Source organism: Rhipicephalus sanguineus, chromosome 2 (genome assembly GCF_013339695.2).
Source record: "Rhipicephalus sanguineus isolate Rsan-2018 chromosome 2, BIME_Rsan_1.4, whole genome shotgun sequence".
NCBI lineage: Eukaryota > Metazoa > Arthropoda > Arachnida > Ixodida > Ixodidae > Rhipicephalus > Rhipicephalus sanguineus.
The window spans coordinates 13378139-13400480 of record NC_051177.1 but is presented as its reverse complement, the minus strand read 5'-3'; the positions used below and the strand labels follow the sequence as shown (position 1 = coordinate 13400480).

General features: G+C 48.4%; 1 protein-coding gene and 1 long non-coding RNA gene across 3 annotated transcripts in view; one reads left to right on the top strand and one right to left on the bottom strand.

Moving 5' to 3' along the window:
• Nucleotides 1-22342, top strand: part of LOC119382425 (uncharacterized) — a 161226-nt gene that overhangs the window by 47060 nt on the left and 91824 nt on the right. The window contains exon 2 of the mRNA XM_037650122.2: nt 4041-4134. Coding sequence (XP_037506050.1) covers nt 4068-4134 — 67 coding nt within the window. The 5' untranslated portion in view covers nt 4041-4067. The remainder of the gene's footprint in view (nt 1-4040; nt 4135-22342) is intronic.
• LOC119382428 (uncharacterized) lies at nt 9089-13806 on the bottom strand. Of its 2 annotated transcripts, none has more exons than XR_007415048.1 (5): nt 13644-13806; nt 13308-13565; nt 11838-11915; nt 9457-9531; nt 9089-9239 (listed from the first exon to the last, which is right to left on the bottom strand). It is a non-coding gene; the product is annotated as an uncharacterized LOC119382428 (long non-coding RNA). The 2 variants fall into 2 exon arrangements; XR_005181531.2 differs by having other exon boundaries at nt 13518-13565; nt 13644-13788.

The window sequence follows — 22342 nt, the reverse complement described above, 5'->3', positions numbered from 1 at the left end:
AATGCTTATGAGTGTGAGTAGGTGTGAGTATGAACGTGAGTGAGTGCCTATGAGTGTGAGTAGGCGTGAGTATGAAGGTGAGTGAGTGTCTATGAGTGTGAGTAGGCGTGAGTATGAACGTGAGTGAGTGCCTATGAGTGTGAGTGGGCGTGAGTATGAACGTGAGTGAGAGCCTATGAGTGTGAGTAGGCATGAGTATGAACGCGAGTGAGTGCCTATATGTGTGAGTAAGTGTGAGTATGAACGCGAGTGAGTGCCTATGAGTGTGAGTAGCCGTGAGTATGAACGTGAGTGAGTGCCTATGAGTGTGAGTGGGCGTGAGTATGAACGCGAGTGAGTGCCTATGAGTGTGAGTGGGCGTGAGTATGAACACGAGTGAGTGCCTATATGTGTGAGTAGGTGTGAGTATGAACGTGAGTGAGTGCCTATGAGTGTGAGTAGGCGTGAGTATGAACGTGAGTGAGTGCCTATGAGTGTGAGTGGGCGTGAGTATGAACGCGAGTGAGTGCCTATATGTGTGAGTAGGTGTGAGTATGAACGTGAGTGAATGCTTATGAGTGTGAGTAGGTGTGAGTATGAACGTGAGTGAGTGCCTATGAGTGTGAGTAGGCGTGAGTATGAACGTGAGTGAGTGCCTATGAGTGTGAGTGGGCGTGAGTATGAACGCGAGTGAGTGCCTATGAGTGTGAGTAGGCATGAGTATGAACGCGAGTGAGTGCCTATATGTGTGAGTAAGTGTGAGTATGAACGCGAGTGAGTGCCTATGAGTGTGAGTAGCCGTGAGTATGAACGTGAGTGAGTGCCTATGAGTGTGAGTGGGCGTGAGTATGAACGCGAGTGAGTGCCTATGAGTGTGAGTAGGCATGAGTATGAACGCGAGTGAGTGCCTATATGTGTGAGTAAGTGTGAGTATGAACGCGAGTGAGTGCCTATGAGTGTGAGTAGCCGTGAGTATGAACGTGAGTGAGAGCCTATGAGTGTGAGTAGGCATGAGTATGAACGCGAGTGAGTGCCTATATGTGTGAGTAAGTGTGAGTATGAACGTGAGTGAGTGCCTATGAGTGTGAGTAGCCGTGAGTATGAACGTGAGTGAGTGCCTATGAGTGTGAGTGGGCGTGAGTATGAACGCGAGTGAGTGCCTATATGTGTGAGTAGGTGTGAGTATGAACGTGAGTGAATGCTTATGAGTGTGAGTAGGTGTGAGTATGAACGTGAGTGAGTGCCTATGAGTGTGAGTAGGCGTGAGTATGAAGGTGAGTGAGTGTCTATGAGTGTGAGTAGGCGTGAGTATGAACGTGAGTGAGTGCCTATGAGTGTGAGTGGGCGTGAGTATGAACGTGAGTGAGAGCCTATGAGTGTGAGTAGGCATGAGTATGAACGCGAGTGAGTGCCTATATGTGTGAGTAAGTGTGAGTATGAACGTGAGTGAGTGCCTATGAGTGTGAGTAGCCGTGAGTATGAACGTGAGTGAGTGCCTATGAGTGTGAGTGGGCGTGAGTATGAACGCGAGTGAGTGCCTATATGTGTGAGTAGGTGTGAGTATGAACATGAGTGAGTGCCTACGAGTGTGAGTAGCCGTGAGTATGAACGTGAGTGAGTGCCTATGAGTGTGAGTAGGCGTGAGTGTGAACGTGAGTGAGTGCGAAGACTGAAAAAATTGGGGTGAGTGAGTGTGAGTGAGTATTCTCTTACAGTGCCGACCTATGATTACAAGTTATGTAGATGACCAGGAGAGCGCCCAGACGTAGGCGGTTAGATAGATACGTAGATAGAAACGGCCAAAGTGCCTGAGGTTCGCTAGAAATGCTTCGCACGTAAAAACTACAGCTCAGACATGCCGCAGGCTGGAAGGAGGTGACGACAGCTCATGAATGTCTGTATCATTCGCAAATTATCGCAAGATAAACCTGACTCGGACTTGTTGTAAGCAGTAGTGAATGGACGTCGTGGCTATCTTATTATTGCATTGTATTGTATTTTCTGCACGACTAAATGCATGACTGTGCACTTGTGTAGAGAAATTCGGCAGCTCCCACGCGTTGCGGGAATCGGTTTCATGCGAAGCAGTCAGCGAGTACTTCTATGCTCTACTTTATGGTATTGAGCCAAGCGTTACGAGGTGGATTGACGTGTTTTTGTAAGTGTAGCAGCTGTGTGCACATCGTGGACTTACCAAGGACGTCGACAACACTGGCGTTTAAAGGGTAACTTATGGTGCGACGTAACGTCAGCCCTCGCGTTAGAGTACGTACGTCAGTATTATCGAAACTAAGTGCACTTTATGGTGCAGTCATGTGAATATCATACGTAACTTTCGTTAATGTATTCCTCCGAGGTCGAGCAATGCTTCAGCACAGCTTGATGAATCATAGGAATACAAATTTAATGTTTATTAGACTGCTATAAAAGCGGAGGCAACACTGGAACCACAGACATTAATCTGATATGACGCCTGTATCGTAGGAGTACATATGCAGTGTTTATTGCTTTAAATTAGATAGCCAGCACCACAACCACAATTGACGTTGCACCGACATTACGCCTGCATAGGCAGTTTTTTCAAACCAGTTTATAGACCTGGCGTGGCTCCGTAGTAGAACACCTGACTGCCACGCAGAATGCTTGGGTTCGATTCCTCCTGGGATCCTAATTTTTATTCTTTGCATTCGTCGGGTCAATGCTGCCGATGTCGGTTTCTCTTAACGCACTCGCATTTAAATTACCAATGTCTGTTGTCGCCGTTCCTGAGCAGATATAAACTGTCAATCACCTGTGGCGCATACCCGTACAGCGTGGCCTGTGGTAAACGGGTATGTGCCACACATGTCTGGAGGAAGGGGTTTGACGACGTACGCGACAGAATTTTCACGTTATTCATGTCATGACCCGATAGTAATATTCGTCAAGTCCTCTTACCCTCCCATGCCAGTTCTGGTCTACACTAAGTTAAGAAGGCGATCATCAGAGCACCAGACGTAGATAGATAGATAGATAGATAGATAGATAGATAGATAGATAGATAGATAGATAGATAGATAGATAGACAGATAGATAGATAAATAGAAGCGATCCAAGTGCCAAAGGTTCGTTAAGAAATGCTTCTCGTTTAACAAGTATACATCATATGTGTTAAACAAGCTGTGCATGTCATTCCATTATCTCGCGGTGGAGAGTGCGTGGGGCAGACGAAACGGTGTGTGAATCTTGGACTAAGAGAGCATGAGCTTCAAGGAGTTGCGCGACTTCATACCGGAGCATTGCAGGTCATGTGGTTGCCGTCCCATCTTTAGCAAAACCACCGTCATTTTGAAACATGCGAACCAATTGACAAGAGAAAATGCTGAGGCCTACAATATAACGATTAGAGACAAGACTTCTATCAGTGAACCGCCAGTCGCTCTTCATGAGAAGAATAGTTACCTGTGCCAATCTTGATTATCTACAATCTTGACGATGTCTCTTTGTGTCTTGCGCATGTCACGGGTCTTGCACTTGCTATATATTCACAAGTTTTCAATAAAATATCAGTTGAGAGTCAGCGTCATGTTGTTCCTTTCCTTCTTTTTTTTTTCTTTTTGCACTGTAACCGAGTTCAAGAGAAGAAAAAGATGGCTTTCGCCTTCGAGTCGTCTTCGGCAAATGTATAAAAGACCGCTTGATTTGTTTTGTTTTCTGCCTAGCTTTTACACTTCTTTTGCATCAACTCCACTGTGACATTTGACGTAATGCAATCGGCATTTCTCAGATAATCTTTGTGGGCCATTATCTCGAAAACAACCGAGAAGCCTGTGATGCTGCGTTCAGACTGAAGGGTCAGTGAATGAAGGTCTGAAACCACCGAGCAAGGCTCAAGCCAGAAAGCCCGAATGCGGTCGAGCGTGTTAGGCACACTGCTCTTGTTTTCGTCGTCGTCTAAGAGATCGGCCACTGCCGAGCGCATGCCTGTATCACAACGCTGTCTGCTCGGCAAGGCCTACTGGGTGAAGGATGCGGTGTGTTTGTTATGTATACTGTCATCAACTCTCTGTCGTCCCACGCAGGCGCGAGGACCACCGGAAGCGGCTGCCATGACGGTCAGCCCTCGTCTGCGGAAGCTGCTTCCGCTCATGGCCCTCTCCTTCTCTTTCTTTGCCGGTGAGTGTTATCAACGCAATGCATGACAGCCCATTCTGAAATTTTTATTTTCAAGCGGATGCATCCCCGTACCGGACCCCCCTCTTTTTTTTTTTTGTCATCGTATTGCCTCAAAAGGCGAACATACAGGGGATACGACCTTGTGGTATTTCTGTTCGCGAATATGGCGGACTTTGAAAACGGATATATCTTTTCAAGTGAAATGGCGGTTATAAGTAGTAGCCACCATACTAGTGCGCCAAGGATCGACACAGGCTTAACATCCAACGTATTAATTGTTTATTTTATTTAGCGGCGCATGTTGACACATTTGTACTTGTACTGCAAACGCGATAATGCATGCGCAGACTGAAACTAAGCTTGTCACTCGGGCTAACGGGTGCAACAACAGAGGTTACAATAACGCTAAGTACGAGCAGCAAGCACACGACAGATCTGCACCGATCGTTAAAATACTTGTAGAATGGCAAAATTGAGCTATAGAGTGAAGCACTGACGGCAAGACTCGGCATATTTTGCCATCCCCTTTGAATCACTATGTTTTGTTAAAAGAACAAAAAACGGCCGGAAGCGCACCAAGACAGTGCCATGTAAATCATGCCGCACATGACATGCATGCCATCATTTGCACGTTAGGACCTGTCATTTATGTTCGTAATACAGTCACGTCGCGCGATACGAATTTTGGTGTATATCAAGCTAGCGCCCCAAGCGCACCATGAGCGTGACATGTAAGTCATGCCGTACATGACATACATGTCTTATGACCAGTTATTTATGTTCGTAATCCAGTCATGTTATGCCATACCAATTTTGGTATACATCCCACTGACGAAACCGCCAGGAGAGCACAAAGTCGTAGGTCGTTAGAACTTGGACGGACGGACGCGCTCAAAGTCGCACAAGTCCACCAAGGAATGCTTCGCATTAAAAAGAAGAATATGAAGGTTTTGGGAGGGCGTGCCCTGTATACAGTACGGTGTGCATAAAGGTGTGCAAACTATACAGGCTCCCCTTTCAACGCAGAAACTGTGAAGGAAGAAGGCGGTTTTGGCACGAAAAACGCCGTTCATGTCCCACTCGACAATCGGTCTTCCTCAACTTAAGTACGCGTCGGTTGTCTCTGAATGCATATTATGTTCACGCGGTTGTGACGGTGAAGTACGTAAAACCGAAGATGGTGCAGATGAAAACTCTGTATTGGACCAACTTGTGCCAACTAAAAGATAAACTCAACGTAAAAGCGATACTCGCTGTATACAGCGACAGGTGAGCACGGACATCGGGCGTCGACTTAGCATGATCGTCGGCGCAAAAGGTCGTCTTTTATACATGAATGATCCGAATGAACCATAGTGTTTCATAATATAATACCTAGAGGTGAATCTCGCGCTATAAAACACATTACATCCGTATGGGTGTAATTTGGTGTCTATAACTCACACCCCTACACCCCCAAAAATAGGTGTTCCAGACAGGACTACACCTTTACAATGGCTGTAATTTCAAACTTTCACTCAACGGGTGTGAACATTTTTGTTGGGTGTAAAAGCACATTACACCCAGACGAAAAAAAGGGCGTCAGGTGTTTATGCACAATTACACCCAAACACCCAGGCAAACATTTCCATAATTCGAGTGGTTCCCCCTGCCAGTTGGCTCCCATTGAAACGCTAGAAAGCTTACCCTTTAGCTAGTCCTTTCAAGGGCGCACGACCTATTATACTGGCTCCTGCCACAGTGGGAAAATCCTGGCCCCAGCACTGCTTTTATGCTGCATATGAAGCACAGAATATCTGGCCCTCATATATACAGTAGAGCACTGCACGGGCCGTGATTTTCGGCCCGTGCCCGGAACTCGTACAAGTTTACCCGCCCGAGCCCGGCCCGGTGATTCAATGCGCGACCTGGGCCCGGTTCGAACCCAAGAAAAAATTTCGCCTACCCGGCCCGGCCAGACGGCAGATCGGGCCCGACAGAGGCCCGAGCAAATAATATAGGTGGTGTTGCCAGAACATTGAATCTACAGCAAAGTGTTAAGTAGCAAATATCTACTCTTTGATGGCGAATGTTTCGCTAACGATTCTACTTTAACCTGCGGTAATTTCGTGTAAAAAGGGGCTCACGGTGGAAACAGTTGAGTGGACGTACTGGGTACAATGAATGTTTGTTCGGCAATGGTATACTACACTTTTCTTTTTGCAAATGCAATGGGGATCATCAAGAGCGTTTTGTAGCAGATATTGCAGCAAGGAAAGTGGTTTGCAGCATGAATCCAGTTTCGATAGGAAGTGCAATAAAAACAAAGGAGACAAAGAACAGAACGCTCTCTTCAATTTGTTTTAACGCGATAGCGTTAGAGAGCTCGTGTCGCAGAAATGCCGCCGTCGGCGTTGGTGTCGGCGCCGTTGGTTGTGAGCGAAAAATCGTCCGTGAGCGAAAAATCGAGAAAGAAGCAAATAAAACATATAATAAAATTTTGGGTCTCATTGAGGATCGAACCCGGGCCGTTCGCGTGGCAAGCAGGTGTCCTACCACAAAGCCACGATGCTACTTGCAGCTGCTTCGGAAAAAAACACTACTTAAATGCCATGTAGTAGAAGGAGTCTCCTTAACGCATTTTGGGCAGGGTTCTATTTGGTGTCGCAGAAGTCTGTTGCCAGACTCGGGGTCAATGTTGCCAGACTGCCGCCAGATTTGGCAGATAAATTTGCCCCTGCCGTTCTAGCTTTCCCGTAAGGCTTCTGTGTCATCCGCCATCTTGCATCGCCATCTTGCAACCACTCGCAAGATGGCGACCTTGAAACCAACGGATCCCGCGAGTTGCAGAAGTCGGGACGCGTTTTTTCGCTGCGTGAACCGTACAATTAAGATATCTGACTCGAAGTAGGGAATCCACGCGCAACGACTCGTTTGAGTCCACGTACGCGTAAGGGAAACTGAATTAATGGCGTCGCTCACACTTCCGATCGCGCATCGCTCGACGGCCGATTAACCTCGCAAAAAAAAAAAAAATGGGACAACGTCGCTTTGCACGGCCTCTGTGATCGGTGGGCGGATCACGGAGGCAGTGCATAACTATATGAGGTGCAGAAAGCTTGCGATGCCCCCGATGCTGGAGGCAGTGCAGAAGCACGTTAGGTACAGAAACATTTCCGAGGGGGGCGGGGGGGGGGGGAGTATGAAACATACCGCGGCTGGAGAATTGATGCACATCGCATATATCAGTGCTAGCTACGCCCGTAGGCTGCTTTAAGGGCGAGACAAACGGTACGATTTTCCATGCGATGCGACGGCCGACGCGGCGGTGGGGGAGAGGGGATGACGGCTGTCCGGTGCTATGAAAGGTCACCATTCCGGTTTCGCCAGCGCCGTGTCGGACGTCGCGTCGCATGGAAAATCGTACCGTCCTGCTAGGTCTCAGCTGGTGGTACGGGAGGCGCGCGGCTCGTGGAACTGTAAATGGGGGGCCCTACATGGAAGAGGGGCTCCACCCACAATAACCACAAACAACCAAAATTCCAATTAATGCATGTTTATTTTCTCCGGGCTTGAAAGAGCGCTATCAAAAAGTAACAAAAAACAATGAAAAAAAAAGAAAGAACCACACACAGCAGTTGCATTTGTCGCACTATCCTCTTCAAAGTGGATACCGGCGTGCGATGGCCTCGATGAGCCGAAGGAACTTGTCCTTCACGTCGGAACGTGCGTTCACGGACCTCCACCACAGCCAGGCGAGGTGAGAACGCATGAGAGCGGGAGTCGTTTTGTTGCCGTTGTCAACGAGTCGTCGTTTTGCTATCTGCCACTCGCTTTCGATGCGTTGCGTGTTGGCACCTGTTGCAGGGTCGATGAAGTTGACGCTGTGGTTCACGGTGTGCCAGTCGAGGTTTAGCGGCATCCCATTGGCATTTACAAGGCCGGGTATGCACCGGTATGCGGCCCACTCGTCACTGAACACCGTCGTGCCGGGAAGAACGTTCTTTGCGATCAGAGGACCAAGGGTGGCCGCGTCTCTTTTGTCGATCTCGAACAGCCTTAGCTCCTTCGTGGACACGCACAACATGCCGAAAATCCATGGGCCCTTGTCTGACACACCACCGTAGTTGTTGCGGCGCCTGGGGGGAACATTGTCGCCAGTCAGAAGGCGGCCTCGGTTCGCCTTGCGTCGTCCCCTCATCAGGCACTCGTCTATTTGGACCACCTGACGATAGTGCGACAATGCAACTTGATCAACCTGCTGTGTGCGGTTCTTTTTTTTTTCATTCTTTTTTGTTACTTTTTGTAGCGCTCTTTCAAGCCCGGAGAAAATAAACATGCATTAATTGGAATTTTGGTTGTTTGTGGTTACTGTGGGTGGAGCCCCTCTTCCATGTAGGGACCCCCCATTTACAGTTCCATGAGTCGCGCGCCTCCCACCACCAGCTGAGACCTAGCAGTGTCGTCCAGCAGCGGCGATAAAGCAGCCTACGGGCGTAGCTAGCACTGATAGATGCGACGTGCATCAATTCTCCAGCCGTGGTATGTATGTTTCATACTCCCCCCCCCCCCCAGACAACGCAAAGGCATCCTAGGGACATCCAAATGACGTCCCTTTTGGGAGTTCGGGACTTCCAAAAGACGTCCCACACAAGGTGGAAAAACATCCCAAGTGATACAAAAAAAGACCTTTTTGGGATGTCCCAAAACTGCATGCGTTTGGGATGTTATTGGGACATGTGGCCACTTTTTACTTCAGGATTATTTCAAAAGGGTGGGACATCTGCTCCCATAACATGTTAACTTTCTTCATTGCGCTCGACCACCCCCTACCTGAGAGAGCCAGTTGCCTCTCCAGGAAAGCATATTCCTCGTCCAACCAACCCACTTTTTTTTTCACATAGATAACTAGATCACTTAAAACCAAGCCAAGTGTTCGGAAACCATGCAACATGCATAGAACATCAAGTGACCAGCAAAAATGATTTATTGCCTCACTATTATATGGCACTACAATCATGCCGAGTAGGACAAAGAACTTGGTATTGATGAGCGTGTAGTCTAAGGTGCACACTTTCGAGTGGAGGGCCTTCCATGGTGTCCAGCACAAGGGCTTGCAGAGGCAGCTGAGGAAAACAAAAAGAAAGCCTGCATGTATGTATACGTACTGCACACACAAACATGCATGAAAATGGTGAACAACAGGAACATAGCGTGACTATATTGTCTTATGTATCCTGAGACAGGGTTAAACCTCATTCCAGATGCACAAGTGCCTGCTTTTACTTATTGCTTTGTCAACACTAGAATCATGAGAACAATGACAAAGAACTCTGTATTTACGAGCATGACATCTGGGGTGCACGCTTTCAAACGCAGAGCGTTCTAGCTGGCGTCCAACAGCAGGGCTCGCAGAGGCTGCTGAGAACAAAAACAAAGCCTTAATGTACATGTCCATACTGCACACACAAACACCACAAAGATGGTGCACAACGGGGATATACACCGTTTCAAATTCTCATGCCAGGGGGGCGCCATATTGAAATGCGCGCCGCCTAACGTGCAAGATTGGCGAAATCGCCATCTTGGGCTGCGCGTACTCGAACCGGCGCGCTATCCATTGGTGTGAGATCTTTGCTAAAGCGTGTGTTTGCTGATTTTTCGTTTCTTTAGACTGTTTTGTTTGATATCGTCGCTGCCACTGACCGATTCGTCGCTGTCTGAACCGTTCAGCGGCGCGCATTCGCGCTTGCAACGCAAGAATGAGCTCCGCGTCTGCGAACGGCAGTGCTTCGTCGTCGGTACCAGTAGCAGCAAGCGTAGTAAAAGGTCGATCACGGCGTGAAGTCTTAATTAACGGTAACTAGAATGTTCTTGCAGCTGTCTGCCGATTTTCTTTATTGGCGTATACTAAACGTCTACGGATCATTCATCAGTTTCAACCTCCGCGCATACTCGTTCGCGGCGCGTAAGTTTGTCAGCTGTAAACTGTAAACACCGCACAATTCTTCTTCACAGATACCTTGACCTACATTCACCCCAACGACGTCGAAGACTAGGTCGAGGACACGTGTGAGTGGCCAGAAATACGGCGAGTGAACATTGTTAATATACGTTGAGGCGAATGTGTGGGGTCTTTGCCAGGTGTGTAGCTATACGAGGCACTGGAGTCGCACAACTACGTGCAGTCTGGCTGGGGGGGTCAAGTCACTGGAGCACAATGTCAAGGAAAAAGTCGTGCTGGTGAAGGGGAATGTGACACCGTCGCAAACCGTGAGCAGTAGGCCCCATCGCGCGTGGGTTGCCGCGAGGCCCTCCGGTGAAGTACGGCGCGCGCAGGCTGCACATGCGTAACCGGACAAGGCGGAGTTTGCAGCCGTGTCGGCCGCTGTATTATGGACGATATGAAGTACGAATCCGTAACATTCTTACGAGTTACTAGGTGAGTCATCTGTGGCTTGCGTACCTTCCTATCCAGGGTGCTGCACGGGAACGTTGTTCTCGTCGGTTTTCTTGCCGCCAACGAAATACCGGGAAGAGAGGCGTGACGATGGCGACACGCGGAAGTTCTTCCGATTTACTGAAGCCACCCACTGCTGCCGCAATTCAGGCGACGAAGGAAAACGATGCAGCGCGAACATGCCACACTTGCACTCATCGCGTGGCGTACTGTGCTGCGGACACACGATTGCACCTAAAATATTGCTCTTCTGCTGCTTGTTCGTTCACTCGCACACGACACAGTGATGGCCAGATGACTTGCTATGCGAATGCAGTAAATTTTCTGCCATGATAGTCACTTCGTATCAGAGACGGGCGCACAACACAGTCACACAAACGCGTACCAAAGCAGCACAAACACGGCAGTGGCGCAGCCCAAAGCACGATGGCAACACTGAGAGCATACCCTCTACCCCTGCTGCTGACTGGTTCGAGGCTGCTCCTGTGAAAAGGTCTATAGCATGCCTATTTTGTCCTGTGTGTGCGTTAAAAGGTTAAAGGCACCGACAACCAACGTTTATGGTACCTATTTTCCTTAGCGCGACAGAAAGCTTACCAGTCAGAGTGTATAATCAAGGAATGGTAATGTGGAAAATGCCGTGAAACATTTGTAATTCGAATTTTTCTATCTGCGACGGATATGAAGTCGTATACATACGTGATAAGACATGCAGCAAACAGTGAGCGTGAGAGCGGTTCGTGTTCGAGCGCGGCGGTTTACTGCGTGTGTGTGTACTCGCGCGCATGCGTCACGGCTCGACATGGTCCGCTGGCTACCGTGAAGGCAGCGCCGTTTCTTGTCACCATGCAACTCCTTTTACCTCATAAGCAGCACAGAATAGAGCAGGGATGGATAATAATACACATACTAATATTTTTAGGACTAATTATGGGACACATGACGGCATCAGACTACGTACTCCGCAATCTAGCTTCAAGGCTCTCGTGATAGGTTGCATGACATACCTTTTTTTTGTTACTTTTAAACACAATTTAGAGATATAAATCCTACTCACAGCGCGAAAAGGATGCTGGAATATGTCAGTATATAGCGCGGTCTTTTCATTTCTGACAGGATCTAATCACAAGTTCTGGCCAGTTGTCGGTCCCTTCTCCTTTAAGCCTGGTTCATACTGAAGTGCTTGTAAACAACAATGCACGATTTTACTTATTGCTTTACCAACGAAATTCATGCCAGGAATGACAAAGGAATTGGTATTTACGAGCATGACGTCCAAGGTGCACGCGTTTAAACACAGAGCCTCCCAGCTGTTGTCCAGGAGCAGGGCTCGCAGAGGCAGCTGAGGAAAACAAAAACAAATCCTTCATGTATATGCATATCCACTGCAAGCACAAATATGCATGAAAATGGCACACAAAACAAACATAGCACGACTATGTTGTTGCATGTCTGCTAGTTTAAGAGGAGTAAAGCCTGCTTCATAATTACCGGCTCATAAGCAGAAATTTCTCCTTTTAGCTTACTCTAATTGTGTCGGTGACGACTTTCGCATTTACAAGCATGAAGTCTAAGCTGCACGCTTTCCGTCTTGTAACCTGCATGCGTATGTCCAGGCAACGCCTCCTCTAGAAACATGCCTGCGGCGTCGCTGGCTATCCCATTGTAGCCGTCCTGCCTTGAGTTGTGGTCGCTTGTCGAGAGATGGCGCCACGTTCTCCCCTATTGTTTTCAATGGGGCTGACGTAGTGTGACGTCGAGGGGAGTAATGTGCGCATGCGCAAATGTGTGTTGCAAGCGGCCACCGCAAGGATCGCCAGCTACTGCCCTCATTAGAAACGGTGAAGGAGGGAAAGGGTAGGGCAGGAGGTTTTCGGCTCACGCGGCAGGCATCTTTCTAGAGGAGGCGTTGGTCCAGGAAGCTGAGCACTTTCTATGTCATTACCGGCAGGCAAAGGTGCAGACATTTGGGGTATAAGGTGCACACCAGGGGCACCACTACTAGAAGCAGCTGAAAAAAAGAAAAAAGACCATGTATATGTGTACACAGCTAGCACATGCAAAAAGAATATAATTGAGCAACAGTGCATATCACAAATGTGCTACATTTGTTTGGAAGTAAAACCTACTTGACTAAGAGAGTAGGCTAGCTGGTCATTTCGGTTGCGTGAAACTACCTGACTGCTGGTAAAGGATGAAAACAAGATGCACTGAAAAAAGGTGGAGGTATAGGGAAGCCAGACAAGGTGCCAGTTGCTAATATGCACCAAGTGACTGAGCAACAGGTTCTGCTGCTTCATAGAGATGTAGCAGAAACACCAACATATATTTTTGCAGTTTCTTGTTTCAGTAAGACAAAAATCATGATCATAGTCACAAAAGATACGGTATATACCAGTACAAAGACTGGGCTGTGCCCTTTTCTTCTGATAACCGGCTAACTGATGGCCAGCAGCAGGACTCACACATGCAACTCAATAAAAGAATAGCATGAATATGCGCTGTTTTGAACATAAGTTCTGGCTTTTCTTACAAATGGTGTCATAATGAGAGCAAAAAATTTGGTACTGGGCATAAACTGAGGGCAAGCCAGTCTTATGTGCAGCAATGCTTAATTCATGTCCACAGCCCACTACAAATAGTTAAAGGAATATTTACTTGACACATACATTTGACCATTCCAAATTTTTTTTTACGTTTATGTCAGTTGCCGTAGAAAACATGTACAACAAACCTTTGAAGTTTTTTCTTTGTCGTCCAGGACTTCTGATCGTTCTCCACGGCACTACGCACGCGCCGTCTTGCAGTTATTCGAGGCAGATCAGCCATGTGTTCCACGATCGCGGTGTCAATCGACACACGTGGCCGACAACAACATATCAGCATTGTGAGCTCAACAGTTTCTGCGGAAGATAAACCAAATCGCGTCACAAATAAAACTTACTCCCACGTGTCATTCTTGCTGCGAGGGTCCAGTTCAGCGTACGCCAACCTGCGCTCGGTGGGGAACCAAAGAAGAAAGTGCTAAGAACGTGCTGATAGCAGTAATCCAGGCATGTCAAGTACTTACCGAAGAGGGGGAAAAACGTTGAAATCGGCAAGATCTTGCAACCAGGCAAACACCTACGGTACCTACGGCATGCGCGCTTGTGATTTTTCGACGAAACGTCACGGATCAAACACCTAAAAACGAGGCCAACGAAGAGTCCAAACTATCCAAACTCCAAACACGCCGGGCGCCATGATGGCGATGGCAATGTCTGCGCAGTGCTCGCAGCAAATCCTCCACTATTTGAGGAGGTGTTGGCTCACAGTAAGCGCAATTAAAGAACAATTGAGTATGAAACCTAAAAAATAAAACAATAAAATAACAATATTTCATTCAACTCTTCTAAAGTTAACATGTCGGTGTTTTTATAAATACGACACCACCGCTCGGGCGGCGCAGCCACCGGCGGCCACCGGTCTCTGCTCTTTCACGAAAAGGACGGCGTGCGTGAGCATAAACGTTGCGTGAGCATAGTGGCGCGAGTACGTGCGTCGTACCGCCTCCACCAAGTGCGACACTTGCTCACGCAGTCAGCAATCGATCCCTCGTCCTCATGACGGCGTGACATTTAGAAAAAAAAACAGAAACGAACACTTTCACAAAAAATGCGGATATATCGCGCGCCAACCATGCACTCCGGCGGAGTTGCTTTTACGGATTGTTTAGGATCGCCAATTTTCAACACGGTAGCTTATTTCACCGCTAACTTGAAGTCCCAATCAGATCCTACAAGGGATGTTTTAGGAATGATCCCTATGCAGATGTCTAAAGGACGTCCTAAAAACCACCTTGTTGGGATGTGGGACGTTTGGACTTTTTTGGGAAGTCCCTGGGATGTAGTGTGTTGTCTGGGCCGGCCCCCTCGGAAATGTTTCTGTACCTAATTAACGTGCTTCTGCACTGCCTCCAGCATCGGGGGCATCGTAAGCTTTCTGCACCTCACATAGTTATGCACGGCCTCCGTGATCCGCCCACCGCTCACAGAGGCAGTGCCAAGCGACGCTGTCCCATTTTTTTGCAAGGTTAAACGGCCGTCGAGCGATGTGATTGGAAGTGCGAGAGACGCCATTAATTCAGTTTCCCTTACGCGCACGTGGACTCAAACGAGTCGTTGCGCGTGGATTCCCTACTGCGAGTCAGATATGCAGCGAAAAAACGCGTCCTGACTTCTGCAACAAGCGGGGTCCGTTCGTTCCGCTCATCAAAACGGCCGATGTCGCACAGGCACTTTCGAAATGCACCGCGGGTGACACAGAAGCCTTACGGGAAAGCTAGAACCGCAGGGGCAAATTTATCTGCCAAATCTGGCGGCAGCCTGGCAACATTGACCCCCGAATCTGGCAACAGACTTCTGCGACACCCTGCCGCATTTTGTTCGACAGGTGTCACGACGAAAACGAGCCCATTCGGCGATTTGTAGGCGCATTCGGGAGGCCATCAAACTACGTCGAAAAAGGCCGGGATAGTGCAGCCATCGCCGCTAAAAACACACACGAACTTTCGAACAGCTCTAAATATGAACAACTATGTCCATCTAGCGGAAAACATATCAAGCCAACGCCGGCTATCCAGAGGAGGCGTTGATCAAGCAAACAGCGAACGCTAGATAATGTGCTGCCATCTGTGAGGCATTGTGAGACTCTTCATGGCCTCCGAGATGGCGAGTGTTCGGCGTGTATCTTGGAGGCCATGCGACTCTTGCTTCAGATTAGAGGTGTGCACGGGCTCCGGGTAGCCCGAAAGCCCGAGCCCGACCCGGCCCGCGGGCCGGGCTCGGGCGGGCCGACGTATTTTCACCTCGGGCCCGGGCCGGGCTCGGGCTACTTGAAGTTTTATCGGGCCGGGCTCAGGCCCGGCGCAAAGCCCGACCCAAGCCCGAAATATAGAGAATGAGCGGGAATTGTTTTCCAGCACGCATACAGCGCCTCTTCCGCGACCACCCTTTACCGCTTTTCCTTTCCATTCGCTACTTTAAACAAAAGGGGAGCAGGTAAAGCACTGCCTCTGTTGCACTCCGACAAACAGAGAAGTAACACCACCTGAGCTAGTGACGGCGCCACGCGACTGTTCGCGTTAGATTTAAGGCCAAATCCCATATGAGTGAAAATGCACGCGACAGCGACCCGACGTAGATCGCCTTCGTGCAAGCTGACGCTTGCATGGGCATACCCCATACACGTGACGGCTTTGGCGAGCGAACTCCATTGTTGCTGGCATGAGGCCGTCTACTCGTAATTTGTAATCTGTGTAATAGTGGCTGTTCGTCGTGTGTCGTTTGATCATATTTGATATGCTCAATAAAATGCCAAATTACCGGAAAACGATGTTTTGTTTTCGCAGCGAACCTTCAAAAAGCCGGGTCGGGCCGTGTCGGGCGGGCTCGCAGCCCTTTGCCGTCGGGCTCGGGCGGGCCTTCGCCAAAGTCGGCGGGCCCGGGCCGGGCTCGGGCTCGGAAATACGGCCCGTGCACAGCTCTACTTCAGATAAAAAACCTGTACCATTTGCGCGCGCGCGCTCGTGTGTGTCTGTGTGCGTGTGTGTGTAACAATACACATTAATAAGTATGCACTTAGTGGTTGAAGTGCGCACTAGGGGCCGGATTTCGCTATTGCGTTCAACTCTTAAAGGCGAAGCTTAAGGGTCCCCCAATTTTTTTTTTATTGCGCAAGCCAATCGTGCACCGGGCTTCTGGATATGTAACCCCTTACAAAAAATCTTATTGAGAAATTATTGAAAAGCCATTGGTCAATGTTGACATATAATATTGAAGAGTAATTGTCTGTCCATTGAATAATCATTGATTTCAATGTTGACACCTATGGGAAATTATTGGCCACTGAAATTTTACAATTTTATTGAAAGAGAAGTTGTTGAATAGGAGATTTTCCTAATTCAGCGCCACCTGTCGGCAGCAACGAGAAGCATTTCTCAGCCGCCATTAGTAGGTCGTGCGCCGTCAGAGCAGTCAGAGTGCACGCGCGCGCGCTTCAGATTGAACGCTCGCGTGCGATCCTGTTTGCGCAAATAGTTGCCGATTCCGATAGAACGGGATCAGCGCAATGCCAGCCCATTGCTGTGTACCGCAGTGCACGAAAAGAGGATTTCGAGACGAGGATGGGTCGAAGGTAAGCAGAAGCGCGCTTGCCCGCGGCTTTGTTTACAATCGGTGCGCGGCTGATGCCTACCTTTTCTTGCAGGTCTCGTTTTTTTTCTTTTCCGAAGGATACGGACTGGAGGAAAAGGTGGATTATAGCTATTAAGCGTGACGAAGGCCCTTTCTTCACCGTGACGAAGTTCACAAAAGTTTGTTCAAGGCATTTTACTGAAGCAAACTACTTGCCAAACGTCGCCGGAAACCGTCGTTTCTTGAAGCAAGACGCCGTGCCCAGCATCTTCGCGTTTAGTGCTCCGAGGCCTCCACAAGAAAAAAGCCAAGAAATCGAGAACCACTTAACCTCGTCAGCGCTACAGTGCCTTCCGAAGGCGGGCGATCGACTACCGCGGATGTGAGCGACGTAGACATCTGCTCTCCTACATCGGTGACGAGCAGCATCGATGGCGTGGTCTGTGGGTGTGCGTGCTCGCTAAAGATTTCCGACCTCACCGAACAACTCGACGTAATGACGGCGCGTGTCCGTGCGTTAGAGTCGGAAGTAAAGAAAAAAGCCGAAGAAGTGGAGCTCACTAAAAGTTCGTTGTACAAAGCAGAGCGAGCGCTCGACATTGCAGCACAAGAGCGTAGCCAGCTGGAGAAGCGCGTGAGCCGAAAGTTTTCCGTTGAGTGCTTTCGGGATAGCCCTGTGTACGAAGACGTTTCGATCGAGGCGGTTTGGACGTAGCTTTCCACAGCAAACTTGTGACTTCGTTCATCGTTGTGCTTCGCTAACCTTTCTGAGGCGCCCCGCCACGGTGGTCTAGTGGTTATGGCGCTCGACTGCTGACCCGAAGGTCGCGGGATCGAATCCCGGCCGCGGCGGCTGCATTTTCGATGGAGGCGAAAATGTTTGAGGCCCGTGTACTTAGATTTAGGTGCACGTTAAAGAACCCCAGGTGGTCGAAATTTCCGGAGCCCTCCACTACGGCGTCTCTCATAATCATATCTTGGTTTTGGGACGTTAAACCCCAGATATTATTATTATTAACCTTTTTGAGGCGCTGTAGGCTTCCACTTTTTCTTCCGTAAGAGTCTCCGGAATAACTGCGAGACTTTTGGACCACGACATCACCACCAAAACAGTAAGCGAGACGCTGTAGTGTGGGCTCTCCGACACTGCCCATGCAACTGCCTGAAATGACGCCCTACTAATGGCGGACGGCAAAAAAATCAGTGTGGCCAGACTGAATTAGGAAAATCTCCTATAGTAGTGGACTTGTTATTTAAAGTACATTGTGCATTGAGAATTATTCTTGACTGTTCTGTTGAATAATCGTTGAGCTACAATTGAAGCAGCATTGAAATTTGATGATGTATTGAAAGTACACATACAGTATGTTTTAATAGTTGTTGATTTTTTGTAGACGTACAAGTGAAAGACGCCACCTCAGTACGAAGAACGCCTACTGAGGCACGTGCCTCAGTACTACTGAGGTCCGTGCCTGAGTAGGCATTGTTCAGAACGTCTGATATAGAACCTCTTGAAGAATGCCTACTAAGACAGGTAGTTACAATATGTATTGCAATTCCCCATTTTATGCTTGGGGTTCATATTCACTTTTCCTAACTTGAATATGAGCTGCTGGGTGCACTTTCGTGGGTTTATATGAGCACACAGCTGTCTGTACATATGCATTGCTGACGTATGCTTGCATAAAGAACTATAGGAGGCCTGCACAGTTCGAGTGTTATTGTGGCAGACTGTGCCAACTCACTCTGGATGGGAAAGAGCAAGCTATATGTACACAAAAAGCAAAGAGTAACTTCAGCTGAATTACAGTAGGTAAGGCACAGCTACACGGAGGCATATCGCGCTTTCAATAACTGCAATAGCAAAAACTTTTTATCGCCTGCTTTAACGCTTCCGTTCTTCAAAGCGCGCGTAAACCTGAAAACAAGGTAATCTGGGCGAGAAATAAAATACCAAGACACGGCCACATAAGTCAACTGAATGACACACGTACAGACACTGGGAGAAGTCAACTCTTTTATAAGTTCTGTGACCTTCAGTTTTCTTTCAAGAGCCCAAGGAAAAAAAGAAAACGCAAATGGGCGGACATCTATCTTTATTTATGCAAAAAACTGCAAATAACCCCACCATCAGACATGAAAGGCATAATTTGTTTGGTGCAGCACTTGTTTCAAAATATAATTGGTAAGTCCCACCTGCAAAAAAAAAAAGAAAATGAGAAAAGGAAATTGTATAAGTTCGTACATAGAAGAGGACGGTGTGAACAGGCGAAAACTCGATAACATCGCACGGCTCCAAAGGGGCGAACATGCTACAATGAACCAGGCTGAAGCGACACGCGGGAGAACGACAGCTTTGAAGGCGCGCGTCGAAACAGTCAAGGCAGAGCAACATCACAGCACTAGAAAGACGCCGAACTTCTGTCCCTAAAACACGACTTTAAACACTCACACCCCCACACATTCGAAACTATTCCAAAATAGCGAAAATAGCGCAAAGTAGTTTTGCAGAGTCAGAATAGTAGTACAGGCGCTTGAGCGTAAACGTCAATGCATACCTTGAAAGACGCTCTAATAAGCGCGGCCAATAAAAGTCAGTACATTCGAAAGTGAGCGCAAATCGTAACCTACATTTATATTAGGACAGTGTAATCATGCATGCCACAAAAATTACGCAGTCACGTACTTCTGAAACACGTCGCGCATGTAGCCCGTGATGCAACAAAACACGCATTTTCATTTTTCATGGTTTTCGAATATAATTGTGTACAGGTAAAGAAAATGAACTTACCTTCAACAAGGACAGGCCTGTAGTTTTAAAAAATCCGCAAATCCAAGCAATGGTAAACGCACATCAAGGTGATGGCGTCCGTCCCTCCATCTAAGCAGAAATGAAGCTGCGAGTCTCGCACCCAAACTGAGACGTTCATTTCTCCGCAAGAGACGTTACGGGACTATAGGCCCAACTCCAGTCCGCGTATGGCAGCCAGTAACAGTCACTCCAGAGGAACGTACTTGCGTGCAGCTATACACGAGTGCTGAACATGCCGCGAAGTAGCTTTTTCACAGCTGCGTTCATAATTTCCGTGAATCACGGCACTCGCAGAGCACGAAACAAAGCGAGAGGAGAGGAGCGCGACCGACACGTCCGAATTTCGCGTGCTCCATGCGCGTGCTCGACTGACGTCACACAACGACACAACGGCCGCGCGGATGGATACACCGGATACAGCACCAGCGCTACGAAGCCCGTCACGAACTTAGGCGGTAATCGCTGCTATTAAGTTACGTAAGGCTTTCTGGTTAACGACCTTCGCACTTGCATGCTCACTGACGCACTGCAACACAACAAATTTATTATCCTTTTGGCGTTATTTTCTTCGTCGCAGTAAGACATGGCGCGCAAGCTCGAGTTGAAGCGTTCAAGTTTCACCGTTTTTTTTGCATGGAGCAAACAGCGCGGTGGCGTACGTTTGCCAACAGCAGGAATAGTAATAAAATAAAATGAAGAGGAAAGATAGTCGCGGGTACATCACGTTCCTCTGATAGCTCTTTGCGATGAGGTTTGAGATACACGGTCTTGTCTACACCGTGTACAGGCAGGCGTTGTATTACGCGTCGAGACGCCGAGGCCCCCACTGTCCATAGTAGACACTTTTACGTCGTGCCCGCGATAGCGTTAAAGGCCAACTCCGGCGATTTTTCGAGGTCGATGGATCTCAATGAAATTCGTTGGGTACGTTCCTTCGTACGTTTCCGCCATATATGGCAAATTACAGGCTTGAGACATGCGCAGATTGTTTGCAAATGAATTTTAAAGATTGTCTGCAAACGCCCTCCTCGCTTCCCACAATTATTGGCAACATTGCGTCTGTGACGTCAGTATTGGGAAGGCGGCGGAAGTGACGCAGCCGAGGGCACTGCTAACTTCGGCCGCTACAGCGAGCGTCTGCTGTGCTGGCCGAGACACTGTCAGTATCAGACGCGGCACTGTCAGTCGCAGACATTACAGCTGATGCGCGGCGTGCTGACCTCTCCACTGTGCGCCTGCTCGTCCCGGCTGTCACAGTTTTCATACTCCGCGCCGGCGTGACCGGCATGCCTTGCACGACTTCCGGTTCGTTCGTAACAACATCTACGTCATACGTAGACAGAATACTCGGTTGGGCTTCGGTTTCGGTGTTGCGCTTTTTTGCTTATTTAAAATTATTCTCCAATTTGCCGAGTATTTCTGCTATCGCGCCCGTAAGAGGAGCGTCTCAGGAACATAAAAAATCACAGCATATCCACGGAGTGAATGATGATGAGTGGGCGAAGCTGCGGAGGTTCATCGGTAAACCGTGAATCTTCCGTGAATTCTGCCCAGTACATCATCACCGACGTGAGATCGGGCGCGTTTATACTAAAGGTTCGATGGGAGTTATGACGACTTGCAGCTCGCTTTAATTATACATGTACGCTGTGAATTTTCATTGTTTATAAAACCATTGCTTTAGAAAACATCTGGCGTCTTTCGTTAAGCAGCTGGCGTCTTTTCGTTTTGCTTTAGAAACACCTGGCGTCTTTTCGTTTTGCTTTTAGAAAACATCTGGCGTCTTTCGTTGGTTTATTTCATCATTCAACGGCGTTTTGAACAAAATTTTTATTGTTTAATCACGCACAGGAGAAATCTCACCAGGCACTACCTTGGAGGTAAACAATGGCTGCTAATGGGAATGAGAGACAGAAGAATTCGGCTTTTAGCTAACTCTTACACTTCTACTTCTACTAACGTTTCCTACTTGAACATGCCAATGGCTGCTAATGGGGAATGAGAGACAGAAGAATTCGGCTTTTAGTTAACGCGCACGCTGCGAATGTTTTATTGTTCAACAACGCACAGGAGAAATCTCCCACCGGCACCACCTTGGAGGTCAAGATCTGGTACTAGCGTTAAGACTGGTTACGCACTACGACGGGGACAAACGGGTGCCGCTTTAAGGAGCTTCGCCCCTAAAAGCACTTGACATGGCCAAAAAATCGCCGGAGTTGGCCTTTAAAGAGCTCGTTTCGCGGAAATTCCGGTGTCGGCGGCGGCTTCTTTGGTTGCGAGCGAAAAAGAAGCGTTGGCTGCGAGCGAAAATTCGAGGTAGATGCAAATAAGATGTGAGCCAGAGGGAACCCGCATTTCGGATCTCCTTGCGGCACGGTTTGGGTCTCTACCGAGAAGCGATGGCAGGCTAGCGATCGGCAAGGCGATATTCGCCCGTATACATTGGACACACAAAAACATTGTTGTCGTAAAAGTGCTGTTGAAGAGGGCGAAAACCTTTACCTTTACTATACGTTTTTCGTGTGTGTGTGTGTGTGTGTGTGTGCGCGCGCGCGCGCTCGCGCGTGTGTGCGTGTGTGTGTGTGTGTGCGCGCGTGCGTGCGTGCGTGCGTGCGTGCGCGCGCGCGGATATCGCTATCGCGTTCAAGCTTAACGGTTTATAAATTTTTGTTACTCGCATGCCTCCACGGCAGTACATATGTGCTCGGCTGCTCACCCGAAGATTGCGGGTTCAATCCCAGCCGCGGCGGTAACTTTTTTAATGGAAGCGAAAGTGCTAGAGGC